The sequence below is a fragment of the Hyla sarda genome, chromosome 9, assembly GCF_029499605.1.
Source record: "Hyla sarda isolate aHylSar1 chromosome 9, aHylSar1.hap1, whole genome shotgun sequence".
Taxonomy (NCBI): Eukaryota; Metazoa; Chordata; class Amphibia; order Anura; family Hylidae; genus Hyla; species Hyla sarda.
In genome coordinates this window covers 134,199,119-134,222,251 of record NC_079197.1, presented here as the reverse complement: position 1 = coordinate 134,222,251, position 23,133 = coordinate 134,199,119, and the positions used below count along the sequence as shown (strand labels likewise).

Here is a 23,133-nt window from a genome sequence, read left to right as displayed (position 1 = left end):
GTCCATGAGGTGGTTACAGTTCCCATCAATGGCACAGTACCCTTGCCAGTTACACTCTGGATGACACTTTAGCATAAATGGTTGCCAAGCACTCTTAGTGGCACAGAACACTTGAATGTCCCAAAACTCAACTATAGGAGTTTTAGGCAAATTAACTTCAACTCCAAGCCGGTCAATGTGTCAGATCCACAAAGACCTTCAATTAGTATTTCTTCTACATAGACCTATACGTAAACTTCAACTCTAAGCATAGCTTCTCAGCACGATCACTTGTTTTTATTTCCAAGCCTAGCCCTATTACTAAGTGGTTTTATTGAGCAACTACTCCTACACTCCAATTAAGTCACATTAAAGGCCAGCTAGAGGGCCCACCAACATGTCCATGATGGATATACCATGGCATAATTGTCTTGTAGACCAACTACTAGTTCTCCAAGAGGTTTCTTAGCAGAATACTCTTGGGTGAGGTGTCTGGGCTGGCCATATTGCCAAATGTTTCAAAGCAATGCAGAAGAGTGTCTTAATTATTTAGGCATGCTACATGGCAGCTCCCCCCCCCCCCCCCCCCACACTTTGCATAAGACCCCCCTGGATGACACTTTACACAGTCCATCCAAGAACCTGCTATAGATCTCTCACAAACACAACTACCTTGTTTAAGTGAGCATGTGAGTGACTGTGTGTGCATATGTCCGTATGTATGTGTATATATGTATGTTTAAATGTGTAAATGTAGGTATATGTATGTATGTATCTATATATGTAAGTGCATTTTGTAATATAACACAGAAAATACATTATCTATACATTCACCGATATGTCTTTTCAGGTAAGAGGCTATGCCTGGGCAAGAGCTTGGCAGTTGTGGAACTCTTTATTTTTACCACCACACTGTTACAGAACTTCACGATCAAGTCATCGGTGCCACCCGAAAAGATCTCAGTCACTCCAGTAGGAGTTGGGCTTGGGCACATTCCTCCCAGCTTTGAGGCATGCTTTTTACCCCGTATGTGTTCTTCAGAATAATATGATTATAACTTCTCTGAACTGTTCATAAGTGCAGCAAGCAACTTGGTTGTGGAGAAGGACTGTAACATTCTAAATATTATGAGCTTATGGAATAATTCACCATTTTGTGTCTCTTAAAAAGCACCTATTTTTTGTGTCATACAGCATCTTTACAAATGTGGACATGTTTGGTGTTATTAAGTTATTAAAGAAATGGGCAAAGATCAACTTTAGGATCAAATGGAATTACAAAGAGACTAGACGCAGTGCTGAAATGCAGAGCTACTATAAGGGTAGTACCAGTTATACTGCCGTCAGGGGACCATACTCTACTGTGGGCTGGTGTCACACTATTTACAAGGGGAGCAACAAAGTTTTACTTACAAGTGTCCCTGTCATGTCTGAATTTTTTCTAAATAACTGGCAATTTAAAATTCTAGGCATGGGGTATAACCAGAGATTGTATGACCCTCAGCTAAAAATTATAGTTGCAAAAAGACTGCTGCAGGGCTTGTTGCAAAAGTCAGCATGAATAACGCACATTGGTGACCATTTTGGTCACCATCTTTTTGTCCCTCCCAGAACACAACATCCCCCTCAAATACCCCCTGCCAGAACAGGACACCCTCCCTATCTAATACCCCTTGCCAGAACATGACACCTTCCTGTCTTCTACCCCCTCCCAGTACATGACTTCCCCACCTAATATCCCTCCCAGTCCATGATATACAAATCTTATATCTCCTACCAGTACATGACACCCCCCATACTACCCAGCTTCTAACAATCCTTGTTGTAATCCATCCACAACATTAAACTTAAAGGGGTACTCCCCTGCTCAGCATTTGGAACAAACTGTTTCAAACGCTGGAGCCGGCGCCGGGAGCTTGTAACGTCATAGGGGGCGTGACTGCAGTTTGTTACAAACGCTGAGCAGCAGAGTACTTCTTTAACTAATATATGATTTTTCCCTTTCCCTTCTTTAAAGCGGTTGTCCAGTGAAAAACAACTTATCCCCTATCCATAGGATTGGGAATAAGTGTCTGATCATGGGGGCTACAGCCGATGGGACCTCCGGCTCTTACCTGCAGATGGTACGCGCTACATTCATTCCTATGGGAGCACCGAAGATACCCAAGTACAGTACTCGGGCATCTTTGGCATTCCCGAAGAAATAAATGTATGACATAGCATCTATAGCATGCACTCTCTCTCTCTATGAGCTGGGGCCCAGTCCTGGATGTCATGGGAGTCCCAGTGGCCGCGCACCCAGCGGGTGAAAGGAAGCAGGTTCATATTTATAGCCTTGTTGTCTGTCTCAGTGTCAGGGCCCCTGTTGTGCAAATTTCCTCATCTACAGAAACCGCTACTTCAGGCCATGTTGCTGAGCATTAAACAGACAACTCACTAAGTTATGGACTATGAGGCCCAACTGCAACCACTGCATCTCTTATACCAATGATTATAGAGTCCTATTTATTATGCAGTAATATGCGAGAAAAGGCAACCTGGTTCTTAACCTGGTGCCCTATATATCACTTGAAGTACACTATAGTCCCTCTCTCCTATGGATTTACTGACATATAGCATAAACTACAATACAATTATATAATTCCTTTTCATTTTATGATCAGTGGGTTACTGTCCATGATAAAATGTGTAACAATTGTCCATAGGTGTCTAACAAATGTTTGCAATAGGGTACAAGATGGAGGTTGTTGAGGATAATCAGGAGTTCGGGCCCCTGACCATTTGTCTGTAAAAAGCCGATATTCAGCCCTCTAACATTTCTCCAAGGATTTCATTTACAATGATTTGCTGTTATACAGTTGCTTACAGTAAATGCTTCATAGCAATATTTGTATTATAGTGGATATGTTGGGATATACCTTTTGTGTTTTTATACCTTTCTGATGTTGTAATCTAATGCATATAGTGATGAGTGGCAGGGGACATGTTCGAATTCACAATATTTGGCAAATATATGGACGAATATTCGTCCTATGTTCATGAAATTTGCATATTCGCTATGTTTGTTCATTTTTTTTCCATGTCAAAATTGTAATGAAATTAATATAGTGCACATGCGTGATTATATCTTTAAACTGACACTATACCCTACACTAGAACCTATCTGCTAAACTAACCTACCCTATCTTAAGCTGAAAGAAGGGTGGGATCAGTGTCCTCTGGAAGTGCCGATGTTCGCGAATATTTGCATATTTACATATACTAAATATTCGCGCTCCACACCGACTTCCACAGTAAATAATATTGGAGCCTTCTTTGGACCACAAGCTGGAAGCATTTTGAATATTCACGCTCAACACATATGTATACACTCTCAAAATAAAATTATTTGCTCTCTCTATTCATTGTGTCAATCTATTGGCAAATATTTATGCTGTTTACTGTGTCAGAATTTATAGAAAAGATGTTGTTACTATATGGGCTACGACAAGTGAAAGCTTAAGTGACTTTTAAGTGATGCGTTTCATTGCACATGTGCGGCTTCATCAGGCAGCCGCCTGATGAAGCCGCACATGTGCGGTGAAACGCGTTGCATTGTTACATTGTTTTAGATTAAATTGTATATCCTACCTGTGGTTGTTCCTGTCAGCACCGTATTTCAAACCTGCAGCTCCTTACAGAAGTCCCCGATTTGTTCAGCTATGTACTCTCAAGCAGGCCATATAAATAAAACAAAAATACAAAAAAGAAAGTAGAACGAGAGACACCGCACAATCTCATATTTTTATTGTACAAAACAATTACAGATGTAAAAAAAAAATGTTTCTATACAAAAGCATCTTTTCTTTACTTATCCCTAAATTCATTGTGGGAAATTTACTAATACTGTTGGATTCACTGTTGCTGGTGTTTCAGACATGCAAGACTTAATTTTAGACAAACTTACTATGTAGGTGCATGTTTTTCAGTAAATTTGTCCGGTCGTGCGCCACAATTTGTCCATACCAAGTACGGTCAAACATTACAAATTTCTGGACACTAACTTAACATATGTGTCTGACTCCAGAACTCATATGGGGGAACATCCAGTTTTTGATATGTGAAGAAAAAAATGTATCAGTCGGAAACAGCAGTATTTTTTTATGTATGATATGACAATAATAAAGAAGTCAATTATTTGTCTGGTGACCACCAATATATTCTGAGATGAGAGGGAACAAATAAAGTGAGAAAAGTGTATTAAGATTTACGCATGATTCAAACTCATTTCACAAATTCAAAAATGAGGAATCAGCTAGTTTAAAATTGATTTATTAACTGTAGTGAATCTCTGTGAACGGTTTTCACTCTATCCAATTTTGCCGCACACCATGTGAAAAAGTGGCACCCCTGCACCACTTTTTAAAACATGCATATCTGGTAGAATAGATCTGCATGCAACTGTAATACTTCATAAAACTGCCGACACAGCAACCCTGACCAGTCGTGACAAGTCTGCAGACAAGATGGCTTTGTCTGGCGCATAGAGAGAGAAACGAATTACAAGTGCTTGTGAGAATGGCTGGATTATTGGAAAGATAAAACCAGAAATGAGTGGTCAATAGTAATAAGACTTCTCAAGAATTTGATGTTGAAGAGGCATCAACTAGTGGGACCAGCAACTGAGGAATCTGGGGGATCAAGTGCATCAGAAAATGAGATTATCAACCCTGGTTAACAAAGAAAAAAATATTTCCCACAATTAGGTTCTTAGTATGTCCACAGTGCTGTTTATTGAATGTAATGTCCCCTTCTCGCTCCTCTTAGCTTGTCACCTTCATTATCATTAGTTCGCTGCTTAGACCAGGGCTGCTTTTGAGATATATCTCTTTCCTTGTTGCGATCATGTTGTTTTTTTTCTATCTGCTTTCATGGCACCCTACATTAATAACCCCTTTCTCCTCTACATGTAATCTATAATACAGTACAGTAAATTGTCCAGCAGCACAGTGCCAGCTTGTTAAGTCCAATACACTTTCTCCAGCACTATGATGTAGAATGGCACATAGGAGGAGGGCTTGTGACTAGGTGTTGTCCTTTGATTGGCCAGCTTTGGCCCCGCCTCTGAAATTAAGAGAATGAGAAACAGCTGTACACCATGCACAGAGGCTTCCAGGGGCTAAATAACAGCAGTGATTCCTCAAAATCATACTTGGTGCCACTCTTACAAGTTAATGTAACAAAATCACGCATAAAGTACAAGTACACTTTAACTGAACTAAAGGAAAGTCAGGGGTGGACACATATGTCTTACATGTTAAATTGATACAGGGATGACCAGTAAAAAATCTAAAATTAATGGGGAAAAAAGTGAAAAAAAGTCTTTGTTTTCAAACGCTGTCCTTCAACAAGTGGGGCAGCCTACAAAGTTCTATAATTTCTTTGTTTCCTTTATGGAAAAAGTTCTTCTTCAACTCAGAACCGAGGGACCACATTCATCTCATATGAATGAGGTCTTGAGGCATTGGTGTTGGGCTCTGGTCTTATGCTCAAATCCTTTCTGTCTATGGTTGGCTCCAAGGTAAACTTCTGCAGAATAGTGGTAAAAAAAAGAAAGAGCTCCATTCGAGCCAGGCCTTCTCCCATACACAAGCGTTTGCCTGAGGAGATGGAATGAAATAAGTAAAGCTTAACTTAGAGGGGTTGTTTAATTCTGGGTTTAATTCTGGGTTAACAGAATGTTCACTATTTTAGGCTATGGGCAAGTGAATGGGCCTCCCTCACTCTTAGCCAACACAAAGTGCAAGCAGTACAACATTGTAAAAACAGTGTTAAACAATAGGATCACAAAATAGTACACAGACAGTGTAATATCAGGAATATATAGTATTACAGGGGACTAATGTCTGACAACCAAATTTACCAGACCCCCAAGGCACGCAGTGCTGTAACTTGCTGTAAGCTGTAACTTGTATTAATTTTTTAATGATTCTATTTAGTCATATTATTAGTCATTCCAATCCCAGCCTAGATCTACCAGCCATATGACCTCAAATATTTTTATTCCTCAAATCCTATATAAAAGGAAGATGAACTTCAGCCATAGTTTACAGGCAACGTTTGACAGTTCGCAATGTTGGGATAGTAAGATCTTACCTGCAGAGAATGGCATAAATGCATCACTTTTCTTAAAGGAACCATTCTCATTAAGAAAGTTTCCAGGATCAAACTCATGTGGGTTCCTAAAATATTTGGGGTCTTTCAGGACAGAGGTCAGAACTGGAAATACCAAGGTGCCCTGAAAGTAAATTAAACAAATGTATAGATTTAGAAAACCAGAAGCATAAAATCAGTTCTGGTTGGTAGCTGATAGGAGAAATTGATCCATGATATTGAGAATATCAGCACTCTTAAATGTCAGTCCCGATTCATAAGCTTAAAAAGATGTGAGAAAATTAATGGGGTTTCCTCAAATCAGCCATTGAACTTAATTAAGATTTGGAATGGCCTATTTAGATTGTTACAGGAGCAGGGACTACTGTCATAGGACAAGAGTCCCTGCTCTTGTACACTAAGTAAGAGGGCATACCCTGCACCCGGCCTGATGGTAGCCTGACATGTATGCTGGGTTAGATGCTCTGAGTGGTCCTCTGCTCTCTGTGTACAGAAGAAAGGACACCTGCACTTGACAGGGGGCCCTGCTGCTGTACTCCAATCCTTTGAAACAAATCCCCAAAAATGTTGATTTGGACTGAGAAGACTAGCATACTGTACCTTTGGTATGTGATATCCTCTAAAGGTTGTGTCCTTACTGGCAGCATGGGGCACTCCTCCAGGAACAATATCAGCAAATCTCTGGATCTCATGGATTACAGCTTCTGTATAGGGCATTTTAGTCTTGTCTTCTATTGATGGACAGCGATCTTTGCCTATTACATTGTCGATCTCTTTGTGAATCATTTCTGAATATTAGTAAAACAGAACACAAGACATATTTTTACGCCTTTCACCATATTGTAATTATATCCATAGTACAACTACAACCAGATTAATGACAAAATATAATTTGATACTTAGGTGTCTTGTACTTGTCATAACTTAAAAATATACCTTTCTATGCTTCTGATTCCTGATAAATTGAACTTATAGTATAAGAAATATATCTACCATATTATAACACATTTTGCATTCTGAGGTATTCTCTCCTAGAAGCATTGCAAAGACCGGCACCATTTGGCACACAGATTGCCTACATCTACATCCGTCAATAGGCCAATGTGTATGAGGCAAAGCCATACCTGGGGCACAGTTTCTGTTTCCTTCCCTATCTCTGTCTTTATATAGGCCTCCAGTCCGGTTTCACTTCGCTTACACCAATGAAATGCCGGTCAACAACAAGTGATTCTTTAGGTTAAAAACTCTAGATCAAAATTACTAATATAAACTCTGCTGTAATTGATCTCATGGCTTATGGATAAAAGTTGTAGTGGGGGAGGGAGTTTTCCATTTGGTGTATAGAAACCTGAGCTGTCAGAAAGTGACCTTCTCTAGACTTGGAATGTGGACTCCCAAGCCACACTTTACAGCCTTGAAAACTCTCCAATAAAGTCTACATTGTTTTAGCTTTGCCAAGTCAAGTGTTTGCTGCACCTCCACAATTTCTGTCCTCCTTTCATCCTTTGAGGTCAATCACAGTAAGCCTAGGTAACTTTGACAGTAAGATTGGTGTGACTGTCATGCTACATTGCAGCTAATGGAAGTAAATGTGGTCAAGTTCAGACCAACTGACTGTGGCCCTGACCAGAAGTCGATCCAGGATGGTTTTCTGCTGATTGTCGGACATGATCAAGGCAAACTGGGGGACACAAGGCAAACTAATTATTTTCAGCTGCAATATAGAACGATTCAGGGAGAATGACATAGTGATCTTTGGCTGTGTGTTGTGGCCAAAGTCTCAATGTAGCCCTAACCTATTTGCTACTTTATATTAAAGGGGTACTCCACTGCTAGACATCTTATCCCCTATCCAAAGGATAGGGGATAAGATGTCTAATCACAGGGGTCGCGCTGCTTGGGCCCCCCGTGATCTTCCGCAGCACCTGGCATTCTAAACAAATGCCAGGTTCCCGTGGCAGCGGTCATGATGTCACAGCCACACCCCCTCCATTCATGTCTACGGGAGGGAGCATGTCGGCCGACACGCCACCCTTCCATAGAAATGAATGGAGGGGGGGTGGTGTGACGTCATGATGGGGCGTGGCCGTGACTGCACGACCATGGCCTTCGGCTCCGAGCATTCTGAACTATATGTTCAGGACGCTGGAGCACCGAAGTACTCCATTAACTCTTAGTGTTGTACTTTCTGCGCTGGATTATACTGGCTTGTCTGTAATGTAACTTTCCTGAGCACTCTAGACCAGGGCATGTATCCTCAATCTGGTACAACAAAAGCTAAGTTTGAACCTTTCGCTAAAAGTTCTGATCTACACCTAGCTCTGCTATTCCTGATTATTCTAGTTAGTCAGTGACCCAGTTTTTCTGAGCTTAAAGGGGATCTCCGGTGCTTAAACATCTTATCCCCTATCCAAAGGATCCCGTTTGTAATCAGTCCCCGGAGCGTGTTCGCTCCGGGTCTGATTACGGGCGACTACAGGGCGGGCGGCGTGTGACGTCACGCCTGCGCCGGCGTGTGACGTCACGCTCCGCCCCACAATGCAAGCCTACGGGAGGGGGCGTGATAGCTATCATGCCCCCTCCCGTAGGCTTGCATTGCGGGGCGGAGCGTGCCATCACACGCCGGCGCAGGCGTGACGTCACACGCCGCACGCCCTGTAGTCGCCCGTAACCAGTCCCGGAGTGAACACGCTCCGGGGACTGATTACAAACAGGGTGCCGCGTGCATGATCCCGGGGGTCCCCAGCGGCGGGACTCCCCCGATCAGGCATCTTATCCCCGATCCTTTGGATAGTGGATAAGATGTTTAAGCACCGGAGAACCCCTTTAAATACAACTGTTCTCTCTTGTGTACCTGAGTCTACATAAAAATCTTTAATTGTGAGTTCTCTTTTCTATGGGATTCCATATTTGAGAGCCAGTATCACTCTACAAGGTTAAAGGAATTATTCTGGGATTAATTCAATTTAATTAGTTTTTTATTTTGTTTTTACAACTGTGCTCATACAGGTGCTAAATAAAATAAAAAGTTAAAATAAATAGAAAAACAACCTATTCTTACATTTCTTGCTCCCCTGTCACAGAGCATCCCGGTCACGCTACGCAGCACTTACAGGATTTAAGTACGGTAGGTTAGCAAGGTAAGTAAGTATAGTTTTATTTCTATTTAGCACCTGCCTGAGCACAGTTTAAAAAAAAATTATAATAAATAATCACTGGTTTATCAATACCAATTGTTGTTTTCAAAATGGACTTTTACCTATTTGAAAAATATATGTATTTTATTATAATTGTGAACTACATCTATTGGATTCCAAATCTGACAAATATCATCATTATGGGGAAAGTGATAATACTGATGGCTGATATTTTTCAACAGAGGTGTAAAATGAAATTCCTTATGCTTGCCATGTACTATTTATAATATTGGCCCCTTATGTGTCAGGACTTTAGGACCCTTTTTGAGGGGAACAAGATGTATTATTTATGAAGAAAACAAATCATTACCTTGTATTTCTGGATATTTCAAGAGTATAAGAAAACTATATCTCAGAGTCAAACTCGTAGTCTCTGTTCCAGCGAAGAATAAGTCTAATATTGTTGCCTCAAGGTTTTTCTCATGAAATTCTGTGTTTGGATTCTTTCGTTCCTGAAATATTTAAATGTATTTACAGCATTTGAGACTTATACACACTGTATAGAGATGAGCAAACTTACAGTAAATTCGATTCGTCACGAACTTCTCGGCTCGCCGGTTGCTGACTTTTCCTGCATAAATTAGTTCAGCTTTCCGGTGCTCCGGTGGGCTGGAAAAGGTGGATACAGTTCTAGGAAAGAGTCTCCTAGGACTGTATCCACCTTTTCCAGCCCACGGGAGCACCGGAAAGCTGAACTAATTTATGCAGGAAAAGTCATCAACTGCCGAGCCGAGAAGTTCGTGACGAATCGAATTTACTGTAAGTTCGCTCATCTCTAACACTGTAGAATCAAAGGGGTAATCTAGCCTTAAAAAATTCTACGGATTAGTCATCAATTTTGGATTGGTGGATGTACAACTCAAGGCACTCCTCCCAGCTATAAAAGGGTGTGGAGCGCAAAAAATGTTTATGCTGGCTCATCCATGCAATCGCCATATTACAAGTAGCAGTGAAGATACTGCAGTGCTATCCTGTTCATTGAAGTGGCTGCAGCTCTTGAACAAGCATCATGGTCCAGGATCGGGGTGTTATGAGCTAGACCAGTGTTTCCCAACCAGGGTGCTTCCAGCTGTGGCCAAACTACAACTCCCAGCATGCCCGGACAGCCAAAGGCTGTCCGGGCATGCTGGGATTTGCAGTTTGGCCACAGCTGGAGGCACCCTGGTTGGGAAACACTGAGCTAGACTACCACTGATCTAAAATTGATGGCCTATACATCATCAATTAAGAATCAAAAGAAATAATACACAAAGAAAAAAAGAACACAAAGAACATGTGCAACATACCTCTTAAAGGGGTACTCCGGTGGAAAACTTTTTATTTTTAAATCAACTGGTGCCAGAAAGTTAAACAGATTTGTAAATTACTTCTATTAAAAAAAATCTTAATCCTTCCAGTACTTATTAGTTGCTGAATACTACAGAGGAAATTATTTTCTTTTTGGAACACAGAGCTCTCTGCTGACACCACGAGCACAGTGCTCTCTGCTGACATCTCTGTCCATTTTAGGAACTGTCCAGAGCAGCATATGTTTGCTATGGGGATTTTCTCCTACTCTGGACAGTTCTTAACATGGACAGAGATGTCAGCAGAGAGCACTGTGCTCATGATTCAGCTCTGTGAGAGCTCTGTGTTCCAAAAAGAAAATAATTTCTTCTGCAGTATTCAGCAGCTAATAAGTACTGGAAGTATTAAGATTTTTTAATAGAAGTAATTTACAAATCTGTTTAGGTTTCTGGCACCAGTTGAGGTAAAAAAAAAAAAAGTTTTCCCACCGGAGTACCCCTTTAAAGGTAGTTGAATTTTAGTTTCTGCGGATCGCTTTATACCTGTGTGGCACCCAAAGGTCTGCAAATCTGAGATTTCCTACAAACTCACCTCTTCCATCTTCATAAGAAAGCAATCTATGAAGTCACGGGGGCAGTTCTCATCCAGGGTGGCTCGGTGGGTGTTCACCATCTCCCTAATAAATCGTTTCAGGTTGTCCATAATTGTAAACAACCTCTGGTGAGGTCCAGGAACGTAGGTCATTATGTTTGGGATGACATTTAGGAGCTTAGTAAAGAAAAGAATAAAATATAAAAATCTAATATTAATATCCTTTCGTTAGCTGAGTGCAAATACATGATTTACTTTGACATTTTAATAATGTTAAAATCATATATCTACCTTTACATGGCTCTTCTGGATAAAAATGAATAAAAAAATGAAAAATAAATATATATATAAATACATATATATATGTGGTGTCCCAGCACCATTAGCTATCCCACTAGAGCTCTACTGTTAAAGGAAATCTGTCACCAGTCTCACCTGCACTAACCTGCAGGTGACACTGATGACAACGGTACTTACCCTGTCCCAGTCCGTGCAGTCCTTCTTCGGTAATCTTCTCTGGTTTCTTATATTATATTTATATATTTATTTTAGCTTGTAAAAACTGACCACTAGGGGTCTCCCTACAAGTCCCGACTGCAAGTCTCTCATAGAGTTCAGACTCCTAACTCTCATAGTGCAGTCTGGACTCTGACGAGCAAAGCGCAGCTCCCTACCATTTCATTTCAGACGGGAGCAAGCGCTGCGCACGCTGCATGACGCACCTCAGCTACATTGAACACTGCCTGCAGTGAGTAAGCTTTGAAGGTGGATTATGAAGGAAATACTGGGCGAAAATGAAAAAGAAAAACTGTGGGGGCAACATGAAAGATGTATGAAGAGGTAATGAAGAGAACAACATACCAGCAGCATTATATAAAGCAATGGAGAAGGTGGCAGGTACTCTCTAAGATTGCAACCCATGAGACCTTGCAGTGAACCCCATGTGACCCTGCCTGCCAATGAGAACCCCTGAAGTCTCCCCTGTATAGTGAGGTGCAGGGCAAGAGTTAGTCAGTCTAGTTCCAGCAAGGCTCCTGAGCAACAGCAGCTCAGGTGTGTTGTGTGTCATGTGCTCTGAGGAGAGGCCTACTGCAAATCTAATCTCTCTGGTCATCCTGCAAGGATTACTCGCAAGGAGGAAATTCATGCCTCAGCGGAACCCCAGCAATCAGGATTAAATCTTCTGTCTCACAAGTCGGTATAAATATGTTTGGTGTAAGCACCACAAGTCTCAGCAAGGCAACAGGGCTCTCAAGGGGTTACACTGCACTCTCACATCAAAAGTCAGCTGTTTATGTATTACTGTATTACTATCTGCACCAGCTCAGTAAAGATGGTTATCCATAACCTGACGTCGGTGTGTTCATTTACTCCCCGTGTCTGGCCCAGGAGAAGCAGTCTCAAACCTCGGACCGTGTATAAGATAACGGTGCTCTGGCGTCACGAAGTGAGCATGTATTTCCATTATCACCACCCTGTGTCACCATGATATATATATATATATATATATATATATATATATATATATATATATGCAAAAGCAAAATGTCCAGCGCCAATATCAAGGAACTGGATGTTTATTCCAATGAAAGCCAAAAAGACAAGGAGAACATGACAAGGTGTTTGTCCAGTTCCTTGATATTCGCGCTGGACATTTTGCTTTTGCTTGTTGGGAGTGAGCTGGACTATACACTTCTTTGTCTGCACATATATATATATATATTTTGGGGCCGGGGGTTGGCTAAAACTACAAAGGGGAGAAAATTCCTAAATTTATTGCAGGATAATTTTATGGGCCAGTTTGTGGAGGACCCAACAAGAAGTGATGCCTTGTTGGATCTGATCATTTCCAACAACGCAGAGCTGGTTGGTAATGTAACTGTGCGGGAAAACCTTGGTAATAGCGACCACAATATAGTTACTTTTGACTTAAAATGTAGAAAACAAAGACAGACGGGGAAAGCAAAAACATATAACTTTAAAAAGGCAAATTTCCCTGGGTTGAGGGCTGCACTACAGGACATAGACTGGGGGGAGGTGTTCTCAAATACTGATACAGAAGGTAAATGGGACATCTTTAAATCAACTCTAAATAACTATACAGCTAAATATATACCAAAGGGGAACAAATATAAACGATTAAAACTAAATCCTACATGGCTGACAAATGAGGTTAAAAGAGCAATAAACAACAAAAAAATAGCCTTCAAAAAATACAAATCTGATGGGTCAGCTATAACATTTAAACAGTACAAGGAGCTTAATAAAATCTGTAAAAATTTAATAAAAACAGCAAAAATTCAAAATGTAATACAGGTGGCCGAAGAAAGCAAAACTAATCCTAAATATTTTTTTAGATATATAAATACAAAAAAACCAAGGACAGAGCATGTAGGACCCCTTAATAATGATAATGGGGAGGTTGTCACGGGCGATCAAGAGAAGGCGGAGCTACTGAATGGGTTCTTTAGTTCTGTATACACTATGGAAGAAGGAGCTGACATTGGTCAGGTCAGTGCTGGTAACACATCATATAATGTATTGAACTGGCTTAATGTAGAGATGGTACAAGGTAAGTTAAGTAAAGTAAATGTAAGCAAATCTCCAGGACCGGATGGACTACACCCAAGAATTCTTAGAGAGGTAAGTTCAGTAATATCTGTACCCTTGTTCATGATATTTAGAGATTCTCTGGTGTCTGGTATTGTGCCAAGGGACTGGCGCAAGACTAATGTGGTACCAATCTTCAAGAAGGGCTCTAGGTCTTCGCCAGGCAATTATAGACCGGTAAGTCTAACGTGCATTGTGGGTAAATTGTTTGAAGGACTTATAAGGGATTACATACAGGAATACATAGGGGATAATAGTATTATAAGTGATAGCCAGCATGGGTTTACTAAGGATAGAAGTTGTCAAACCAATCTAATTTGCTTTTATGAAGAGGTGAGTAGAAGCCTTGACAGAGGAATGGCTGTGGATATAGTGTTTCTGGATTTTGCCAAAGCGTTTGATACTGTCCCTCACAGACATCTGACAGGTAAGTTAAGGTCCTTGGGCTTGGAAACTTTAGTTTGTAACTGGATTGAACACTGGCTCATGGATCGTACCCAGAGAGTGGTGGTCAATGATTCGTACTCTGATTGGTCCCCGGTTATTAGTGGTGTACCCCAAGGTTCAGTACTGGGCCCGCTGCTGTTTAATTTATTTATCAATGATATAGAGGATGGTATTAACAGCTCTGTTTCTATCTTTGCAGATGACACCAAGCTTTGTAGCACGGTACAGTCTATAGAGGATGTGCATAAGTTACAAGATGACTTGGATAGACTAAGTGTCTGGGCATCCACTTGGCAAATGAGGTTCAATGTGGATAAATGTAAAGTTATGCATCTGGGTACTAATAACCTGCATGCGTCGTATGTCTTAGGGGGATTAAACTGGCAGAGTCACTGGTAGAGAAGGATCTGGGTGTACTTGTAGATCACAGACTACAAAATAGCATGCAATGTCAGGCTGCTGCTTCCAAGGCCGGCAGGATATTGTCATGTATAAAAAGAGGCATGGACTCGAGGGGCAGGGACATAATACTCCCCCTTTATAAAGCATTGGTACGGCCTCACTTGGAATATGCTGTTCAGTTTTGGTCGCCTGTTCATAAAAGGGACACTGCGGAGTTGGAAAGGGTGCAGAGACGTGCGACTAAACTAATATGGGGCATGGAACATCTTAGCTATGAGGAGCGATTAAAGGAGTTAAAATTGTTTAGTCTTGAGAAGAGACGTTTAAGGGGGGATATGATAAACGTATATAAGTATATAAATGGCCCATACAAAAAATATGGAGAAAAACTGTTCCAGGTTAAACCCCCCCCAAAGGACGAGGGGGCACTCCCTCCGTCTGGAGAAGAAAAGGTTTAGTCTAAAGGGGCGGCACGCCTTCTTTACCGTGAGGACTGTGAATTTATGGAACGGTCTACCTCAGGAACTGGTCACAGCAGGAACAATTAACAGCTTTAAAGCAGGGTTAGATACATTCCTGGAACAAAATAACATTAATGCTTATGCAGAATTATAAAACTACATCCCTTTCCCTTATCCCCTTACATCCTTCCCTTCAATCCCCTGGTTGGACTTGATGGACGTATGTCTTTTTTCAACCATACTAACTATGTAACTATGTAACTATGTAACTATATATATATATATATATATATATATATATATATATATATATATATATTCTTCCACTCTGTGTCTACATATCTATTACAGAGCTTTATGCCTTCAAGTAGTCTGATCCTACAGTCATATTCCTTGTTATCTGTTCATCTGTCCCCTAGATTTTTCTAAGCTACTAAATGTATGCTGGTAGGAAGTAGGGGACAGATGAATAGTATGTATGAGAATGCTGGATCAGGCGATACAGGGTTGGCTTCACTCTGTGACCATACAGGCATGTCGGTCCTAAGTATAAAGGTATAACTTGAAATCTTGGGCCCTTATTTATGCCATGTACAAATTATAATATTGGCCCCTTATGTGTCAAGAGTTTAGGACCTCATGGGTCCCAGGATCTGTGACAGGGCCATTTAATGTATCATTTATAATACTGATGTGGAAGTAGGGCCCATGTGCAACTGCTACCTCTACACACTCAGAAAATTGTGTAATATATTAATGGCTTACTTATTATTAATAGCTTTTTTTGCTACAATTCTGTGTCAAGGCTGAGAATATATCTGATCAAGGGGCCTAGACATTTGGTCAGAGGTCCACCTATAATATTACTTCTACTATTACAAAAAAACATAATAAACCAAGGAGGAGTTGTAGGAATGGACTGAAACTTGATATTTGTGGATGTAATGATGATATACAATTGTGGTGATTCCAATTTTAGAGCTAAAGGATAAAATTATTTGGGGAAAACTGAACAACTGAAAGGAGGCTTTCCCTTACGTCCTAACCAGTAGCACAGATGGGGTATTCCACCCCCCGCGAACTGGTAGGACAGATGGAAGTTTTATTGAACCTAATTAAACAATCAGTAAAGACACACCCACAACCCCCTGTATAAGTAAGAGGGTCATCCTCTGCCTCATTGTGTTTTTTTCTGTCCTCCCGGACAGTGGGACAGATGGTGACTCCCTTACTCCTGTTATATAATAGGAGGGGGGGGGGTTTCTTACTTGCAAATCTGGGCATAGTTTGCGCCCATCTGCTTCTATACCTCGGAGCCGCGACTCCAATCGCGGTCCCGGCCGGAAGTGCGTCAGCGGCGTCTGACGTCACTTCCTGTTTTTCTTTTCGCTCCCGGCTCGGTTTTTTCCGCCGTTTTTGCTAATAATACGGCAAAACCAAGCGAGGAGCCTCTTTCCATAACCCTCTAACTAATAGGGTTCCTTTCTTTCCTGTTTTTTAAGACAGGATTTCTTTATCTCTGTAACTCCGCCTTGTGGGCGGAGTCTTGTTTTTGGCGCCAGCCAGGAGGATATTTAAACTCCCCCTAGGCTGTCATTCAGCCTCCTAGAGCGCAGAGCTGTTGGTACTTCCACAGTCCTGTCTTTTTGAGTCTAGTAGTGCATCCTTGCGGATACCACTGTTTCCCTATCTCTATATCTTACCTGGTCTCTTGCTGAGAACTTTGGGTATTTTAAATTATATTTTAGCTAGCCGCAATTTTTTTCTTGCCGCTACATTATCTAATCCGCCAAGCGCAAGCACCTCTCTTGCCATGACTGCAATACGTCCCCTTGCGGATAATTATGAATTTTCCAGGTGCCCTTTTTGTAGGGCTAAGTCTTTACCTTCCCACCAGACTGAACCTACAGTCCAAGATATGTATATGTGGGTCTCCTCTAACATGTCGGCTATGCAAGCCTCTATTGAGGAGCTGAAACACGTTGTCCCTCAGAAACGCGCCAGACCTTCTTCACCTCCCAGAATGGAGACGTCTGTGGACGTGAAGCTGTCAATGGCCATCCTAAGCTGAATGTACCTGCTCTCATCAGATAGGTGGTCCCTGCTGAGGCAGACTGCTGCCCGGCAAGTACCGGCATGGGAGACTGTCTCTCAATCCTAGGTGCCATTGACATTTTAAAACAAAAGAAAAAAGAAAAAAAAAAAAAAAGGATGAGGAGGTCACTGCATCCTATTTCTTTCCGCTGGAAAAGACCCAGCGTCTTCTGAGATCCATCCGGTCGGGGGACCAGGATGTTGATCCCGGGGAAGCCTCTACCTCCGCCTCTAAGGGACCTGGGGTCTTTAAAGCGGATGATACCCTTCTGTCCGTGCTTAGAACGGAATGGGAAAAACCAGAAAAGGGTCCGGTCTTAACTAAAAGATTTAAGACCATGTTTCCTATACAGGAATCTCAGCTTTCCTCCTGGGGCCCTGTCCCTAAGGTTGACATGGCAGTTGCCAAACTGTCCAAGAGGACAGTGGTCCCTGCTGAGGATGGGTCTTCCTTGCAGGATCCAATGGATCGGAAGGCTGACTGTGCCATGAGGCGCTCCTACTCCACTGCTTCTGCGTCTGCATCAGTTGCGATAGCTTGTTCTGAGGTAGCAAACTTTTTGAAGACCCGTCTTTCTAACATCCAGTCGGATTTAGACCAGGGGGTTCCTAGAGATGAAATTCTTTCATCCTTCAAGACGTCCAATCTGGCCGTTGATCTGACCCAGCATCTTAAATTGCCTTCCAAGTCTATGGCCCTGGCTTCCGCTGGACGACGTCCTCTATGGTTAAAACCTTGGAAGGTTGACAACTCTTCCAAGAACACCTTATGTGCTATGCCTTACGAACCCGGCATTCTTTTCGGAGCTGAGCTGGACCGCATTATGGAGGGACTTTCTGACAAGAAAGGCAAGTCCCTTCCTTATTCCTCCTTTCGTGGTCGAGGGCGGCGTTCTGGGGGCGGATCAGCCCCCCAGCCTAAGCCTCAGAGAGACTGGGGTAATCAACGCCGGGGCGGAAAACGCTCCCGTGGCCCCAAAGACAACAGAAAGCTCTGACTGCGGGCTTCTACGAAGCTCTGGGTTCCTTGCCGAGGTGACCTTTCCAGTTTCCCATCCTGCCCCCCAGATTCCAGTTGGTGGTCGTCTTCACCACTTTTCAAGCGCCTGGTCCCTCCACATTCAGGATCCTTGGGTCCTGAGATTAATCTTGGATGGTTATTCGATAGACCTCGAATCAATTCCCCCATCCAATTATGTGGAGACAAGAGTTTTTTCACCAATCAAACAGGGGGCGCTAGAAACCTACATTCTGGAATACATCCAGAAGAATGCCTTAGAGGAAGTTCCTCTTGCAGAGCGGGGGTCAGGAATTTATTCTCCAGTCTTCCTAGTTCCCAAGGTAACAGGAGACTGGCGGATGATTATAGATCTGAGATATCTCAATCAGTATGTAAAGCACAAATGCTTTCGTATGGAAACTATTCAATCTGTGGTCAACCTCATCTCGCCAGGGATTACCTGGCTACTCTGGATCTAAAGGATGCTTACCTTCATTCATCCGGTATCCAGAAAGTATCTAAGGATCGCAGTTCAGGTAGGGGGAGTTCTAAAACACCTCCAGTTTGTAGCCCTCCTGTTTGGAATTTCTTCGGCCCCACACACATTTACCAAAGTGGTGGTAGCGGTAGTTGCTGCTCTAAGGCTCCAGGGGCTCAGCATCGTTCCCTACCTAGACGATTGGCTCCTCAGAGCTCCTTCTTCTGCGATCCTGTCCCAACATCTGCAACTAGCAGTATCCTTCCTTCACCAGTTAGGGTGGATAGTCAATTGGGCCAAATCCAATTTCCTCCCAACTACCTCAGTGAGGTTCCTCGGCTTCATAGTCGACTCAATCTCCATGACACTTTACCTCTCTCCCGAGAGGAAATCTCGGGTGCAGGAATCGGCCCTTTTTCTCTCTGTACCCCGGAGAGTTTCCATTCGCGCTCTCATGCGGATGTTGGGACTTATGTCCGCTACCGTGGATGCGGTTCCTTGGGCTCTTTGGCATCTACGCCCTCTTCAATCAGAGGTGCTCGCCACTTGGAATCTCAGGCCCTCGGGCCTAAACAAGTGCCACTCCCTGTCTTATCGAGTCAGGTCCTCTCTCAGATGGTGGTCTCACCTCGAGGACGGCAAGTCAATGATCCAACCCCCTTGGATCATACGTACTACCGACGCGTCCCTTGTAGGTTGGGGAGCGCATCTCTTGGATCTGTTAGTGCGGGGATCTTGGTCTCCTCAGGAGAGAGGGTTAACCTCCAATCTCCTCGAGATTCGAGCCATCAGATTAGCACTCCTCCACTTTGCTTCTCTTCTTCAAGGGAAAGCAGTAAAGATCCAATCCGACAGCATGACGGCTGTATTGTACATCAACAAGCAGGGAGGCACTCGATCACAAAGCCTCCTCAGAGAGGTGGGTCTGATCTTGGATTGGGCAGAGAGGAACCTAACCCACCTGTCGGCAGTTCACATTCGGGGATCTCTCAATGTGATCGCCGACTGCCTGAGCAGAGGACTTTCAACTGGAGAATGGTCTCTCCATCCAGAGATGTTCAAACAAATAATACTCAGGTGGGGTATGCCAGAAATAGATCTTATGGCAACAAGGTTCAACACCAAAGTGGTGAGATTTTGTTCCCTGTACAGGGAAGACAACCCAGTAGCAATCGATGCTCTCTCAATCCCATGGAGGTTCAGGCTGGCCTACATCTTCCCTCCAATTTCCTTGATCCCAAGGGTATTGATGAAAATCAGGCAGGACCAAGCCTCTGTCATAGCCATAATTCCATTTTGGCCCAAGAGAGCTTGGTTTACCCAACTCTTGCAAATGAGTCGGGGACAATTCTGGAGGCTTCCCCCAGAGCAAGCACTAGTGTCGGGGGACACTCACAGCTGCTCAAATCTTCAAATGTTCAACCTGACAGCCTGGAGGTTGACCAGTCCCTTCCACATCTAGAAGGGCTTTCTAGTGCGGTCTTGAATACCCTCTCGCATTCCAGAGCGGAGTCCACTAACAGAGCCTATAAAAGAATTTGGACAACTTTTCAGTCTTGGTGCTCCAAGAAACAACTACCTGGACAGAATCCAGCTGTTGCCACAATCCTCAACTTTCTCCAGGAGGGATTAGACAAGAACCTATCTCCTTCCACACTCAGAGTTCAGGTATCAGCCATCTCTGCCTTTCTCAATAAACCATTGTCTCAAGACCCACTAGTCAAAATATTCTTGAGGGGATCCTCAAGGTTAAAACCTACAATTATACAACCTGTCCCAGCATGGGACTTAGCGATGGTGCTCAAGGGGTTAGCATCTCCCCCCTTTGAGCCCTTGGAGGAGGTGGACATGAAGTTTGTTACCATTAAAATAACTTTTTTACTGGCAATCACTTCAGCCAAAAGGATTGGGGAACTTCAAGCGCTCTCGGCACTTGAACCATATACTAAATTTTTGCCGGATCGAGTGTTACTCAGATTCATGCCATCCTTTATACCTAAAGTTCCATCATTTCAAAATATAAATCAAGTTATATCCCTGCCAGTATTTTCTCCTCCTCCATCCTCCAATGAAGATAGGGCTCTTCATTGCCTAGATATCTCGAGATGTCTCCAGATCTATATAAGAAGATCTTTGGAGTTTCGGAAGGATGAAAATCTGCTAATTCTCTTTTCAGGACCCAAGAGAGGTCTTAAAGCTTCAAAGCCCTCCATCAGTAGATGGGTAAAAGATGCCATTCGTATTGCCATGGTATCCCAAGGTAAGGAGCCTCCTGAGTTTGTAAAAGCTCATTCCACCAGGTCTGTATCTACCTCCTTTGCGGAAAGGAGTCTTGTTCCCTTGGAACATATATGCAAAGCTGCTTCCTGGAGTTCACTCTCCACATTTATCACCCACTACAGACTTGACAGTAGATTGGCCGATTTTTCCTCATTTGGACGGACAGTATTATCTGCCGTCAGGCATGAGAGCCCTCCCTCATAGGGTTTCTGCTTGCCATTTCCCCATCTGTGCTACTGGTTAGGACGTAAGGGAATCGTTAATTTCTAACGATAATTTGTTTTCCCTTAGTCCTAACAGTAGCACAACTTTCCCTCCCTAGTTAAGTTATTTTCTTCTATTATTTACCTTTAGTTCTTCTTGTTACTACACAATGAGGCAGAGGATGACCCTCTTACTTATACAGGGGGTTGTGGGTGTGTCTTTACTGATTGTTTAATTAGGTTCAATAAAACTTCCATCTGTCCTACCAGTTCGCGGGGGGTGGAATACCCCATCTGTGCTACTGTTAGGACTAAGGGAAAACAAATCATCGTTAGAAATTAACGATTAGCAGGGCCGCTTTGGTCTGGATACATGAGATATGGGCATGGAGGCATACAGCTTCTGTACGGCATCTCGCAGCACATTTGCCCACAATGTTGCAGCTTAGCCTGTAGATCCTGCGCACTTGTAGGTTGATGAAGCTGGTAGTCGCATAAATGCTCAATTAGGGTGGGTTCACACCAGGTTTTTGCAATACAGTTTTGTATCAGGTTTTTGATTTAAAAAAAATGGATTCCTCAAATCCTGACTAAACGGTATCAAAACGTGTGTACAATTTTTTTATCTGTATTCGGTTGAAAACTGTATATGGTTTGAAAAATGATGTCAGGTTGCATCCATTTTTTAAAGAAATAAACGTATACATTTTTAACTTTTCACTCCATTATGAATAAAGTTTTACTTGATTGATCGAAATTCCAAGAAAAATTACTGAGCAAAGCCAAAAACCGTATGGTGAAAACCGGATGGAACCCGTACGCACATACGGTTCTGTATGGTTCCCATTGACTCCCATGTTAAAAAAAATTTACACGGTTTAATGCAGTTTTTCACCCGGACCAAAAACCGTGTTAGACCACAGTTTTCTGTCCATAAAAAAAAAAGTAAAAAAATGTATGGTTTGAAAAACAGAGAAAACTGTATAGATTATGGTGCATACGGTTTTGAATGGGAAGTCTATGGGCACGGTTTTCTGTACGGTTCCATACGTTTTTTTTTTTTATGAAACCGTATAGTAAAATCGTGGTGTGAACCCACCCTAAGAGATACATCTGGCAATCAGGCAGGCAAGAAAGGGTTGCGGTCTGGTAGGAATTTTGAGGTAGGTGAGCATTATCCTGCTGAAACCAGTCTGAAGCCATGAGAGGCGACACGTGGTTGCAGGATGTCCTGCACATATCACTGTTGGTGTTACTGTCCCTCATATCACTACTAGAGGAGACCGACTGTCTTATAAAATGGCTACTTGGCGCAGGATGTCTACACAGCAAAGGCAGGATTGAAGTGCTCCCCATGAGGCCTCTATACTTGAACCTGACTGTCGTCAGATTTTAAACAGAACCTGGTTTCGTCACTAAATATGATACAGTTCCAGTCCACATCAGTCCAAGTTTCTTGTTCATGACACTACTACAAACTAAGGGCACAATACAAACTAAGGACACATAACTATGCCAGGACACATACTGAACCCCATGACACTTTTGCTTTTCCTTTTGCTAAGCACGTGGAAATAGTCCGGGCAGTGGGTGTGTAATGAAGGTGACACCTGTGTTTGGATGGTGGACAAGGAAATGGTGACCCTACTCATGCTTGTCAGTGGATCAAACCATCCTCCTCACTGGTCATTTGTATAGGCTGCCTGGAGCCTGTTTGCCATGTGTGCGTGCTCTCAGGTAACCACATCTCCTAAAACTTCCTAACAGTTTGGTGAGAACGCCCCAGATGGTGGGTAATTAGTCGAAAGGACCATGTCACTTCTCTCAGTCCAACGATGCACCCCCTTTCAAAGTCCACACCTGTGGTCATTTACATGTCTGCCTGAAACTTAACTGAATGCCGAGTTTTCCAGCAATCCGAAAAAAAATTTAAACTAGGTGCATTCTTTTA

General features: G+C 42.6%; 2 protein-coding genes across 5 annotated transcripts in view; one reads left to right on the top strand and one right to left on the bottom strand.

The window, feature by feature from the left end:
- Positions 1–5,188, top strand: part of LOC130292048 (cytochrome P450 2F2-like) — a 28,907-nt gene extending 23,719 nt beyond the window's left edge. For all 3 annotated transcript variants that reach the window (XM_056541492.1, XM_056541491.1, XM_056541493.1), the window contains one exon: positions 830–5,188. In XM_056541492.1, coding sequence (XP_056397467.1) covers positions 830–1,026 — 197 coding nt within the window. In that variant the 3' untranslated portion in view covers positions 1,027–5,188. The remainder of the gene's footprint in view (positions 1–829) is intronic.
- Positions 3,750–23,133, bottom strand: part of LOC130292049 (cytochrome P450 2G1-like) — a 51,944-nt gene continuing 32,560 nt past the window's right edge. For both annotated transcript variants that reach the window (XM_056541496.1, XM_056541494.1), the window contains exons 5-9: positions 11,208–11,384; positions 9,640–9,781; positions 6,733–6,920; positions 6,115–6,256; positions 3,750–5,618 (exon numbers count right to left, since the gene is read on the bottom strand). In XM_056541496.1, coding sequence (XP_056397471.1) covers positions 5,434–5,618; positions 6,115–6,256; positions 6,733–6,920; positions 9,640–9,781; positions 11,208–11,384 — 834 coding nt within the window. In that variant the 3' untranslated portion in view covers positions 3,750–5,433. The remainder of the gene's footprint in view (positions 5,619–6,114; positions 6,257–6,732; positions 6,921–9,639; positions 9,782–11,207; positions 11,385–23,133) is intronic.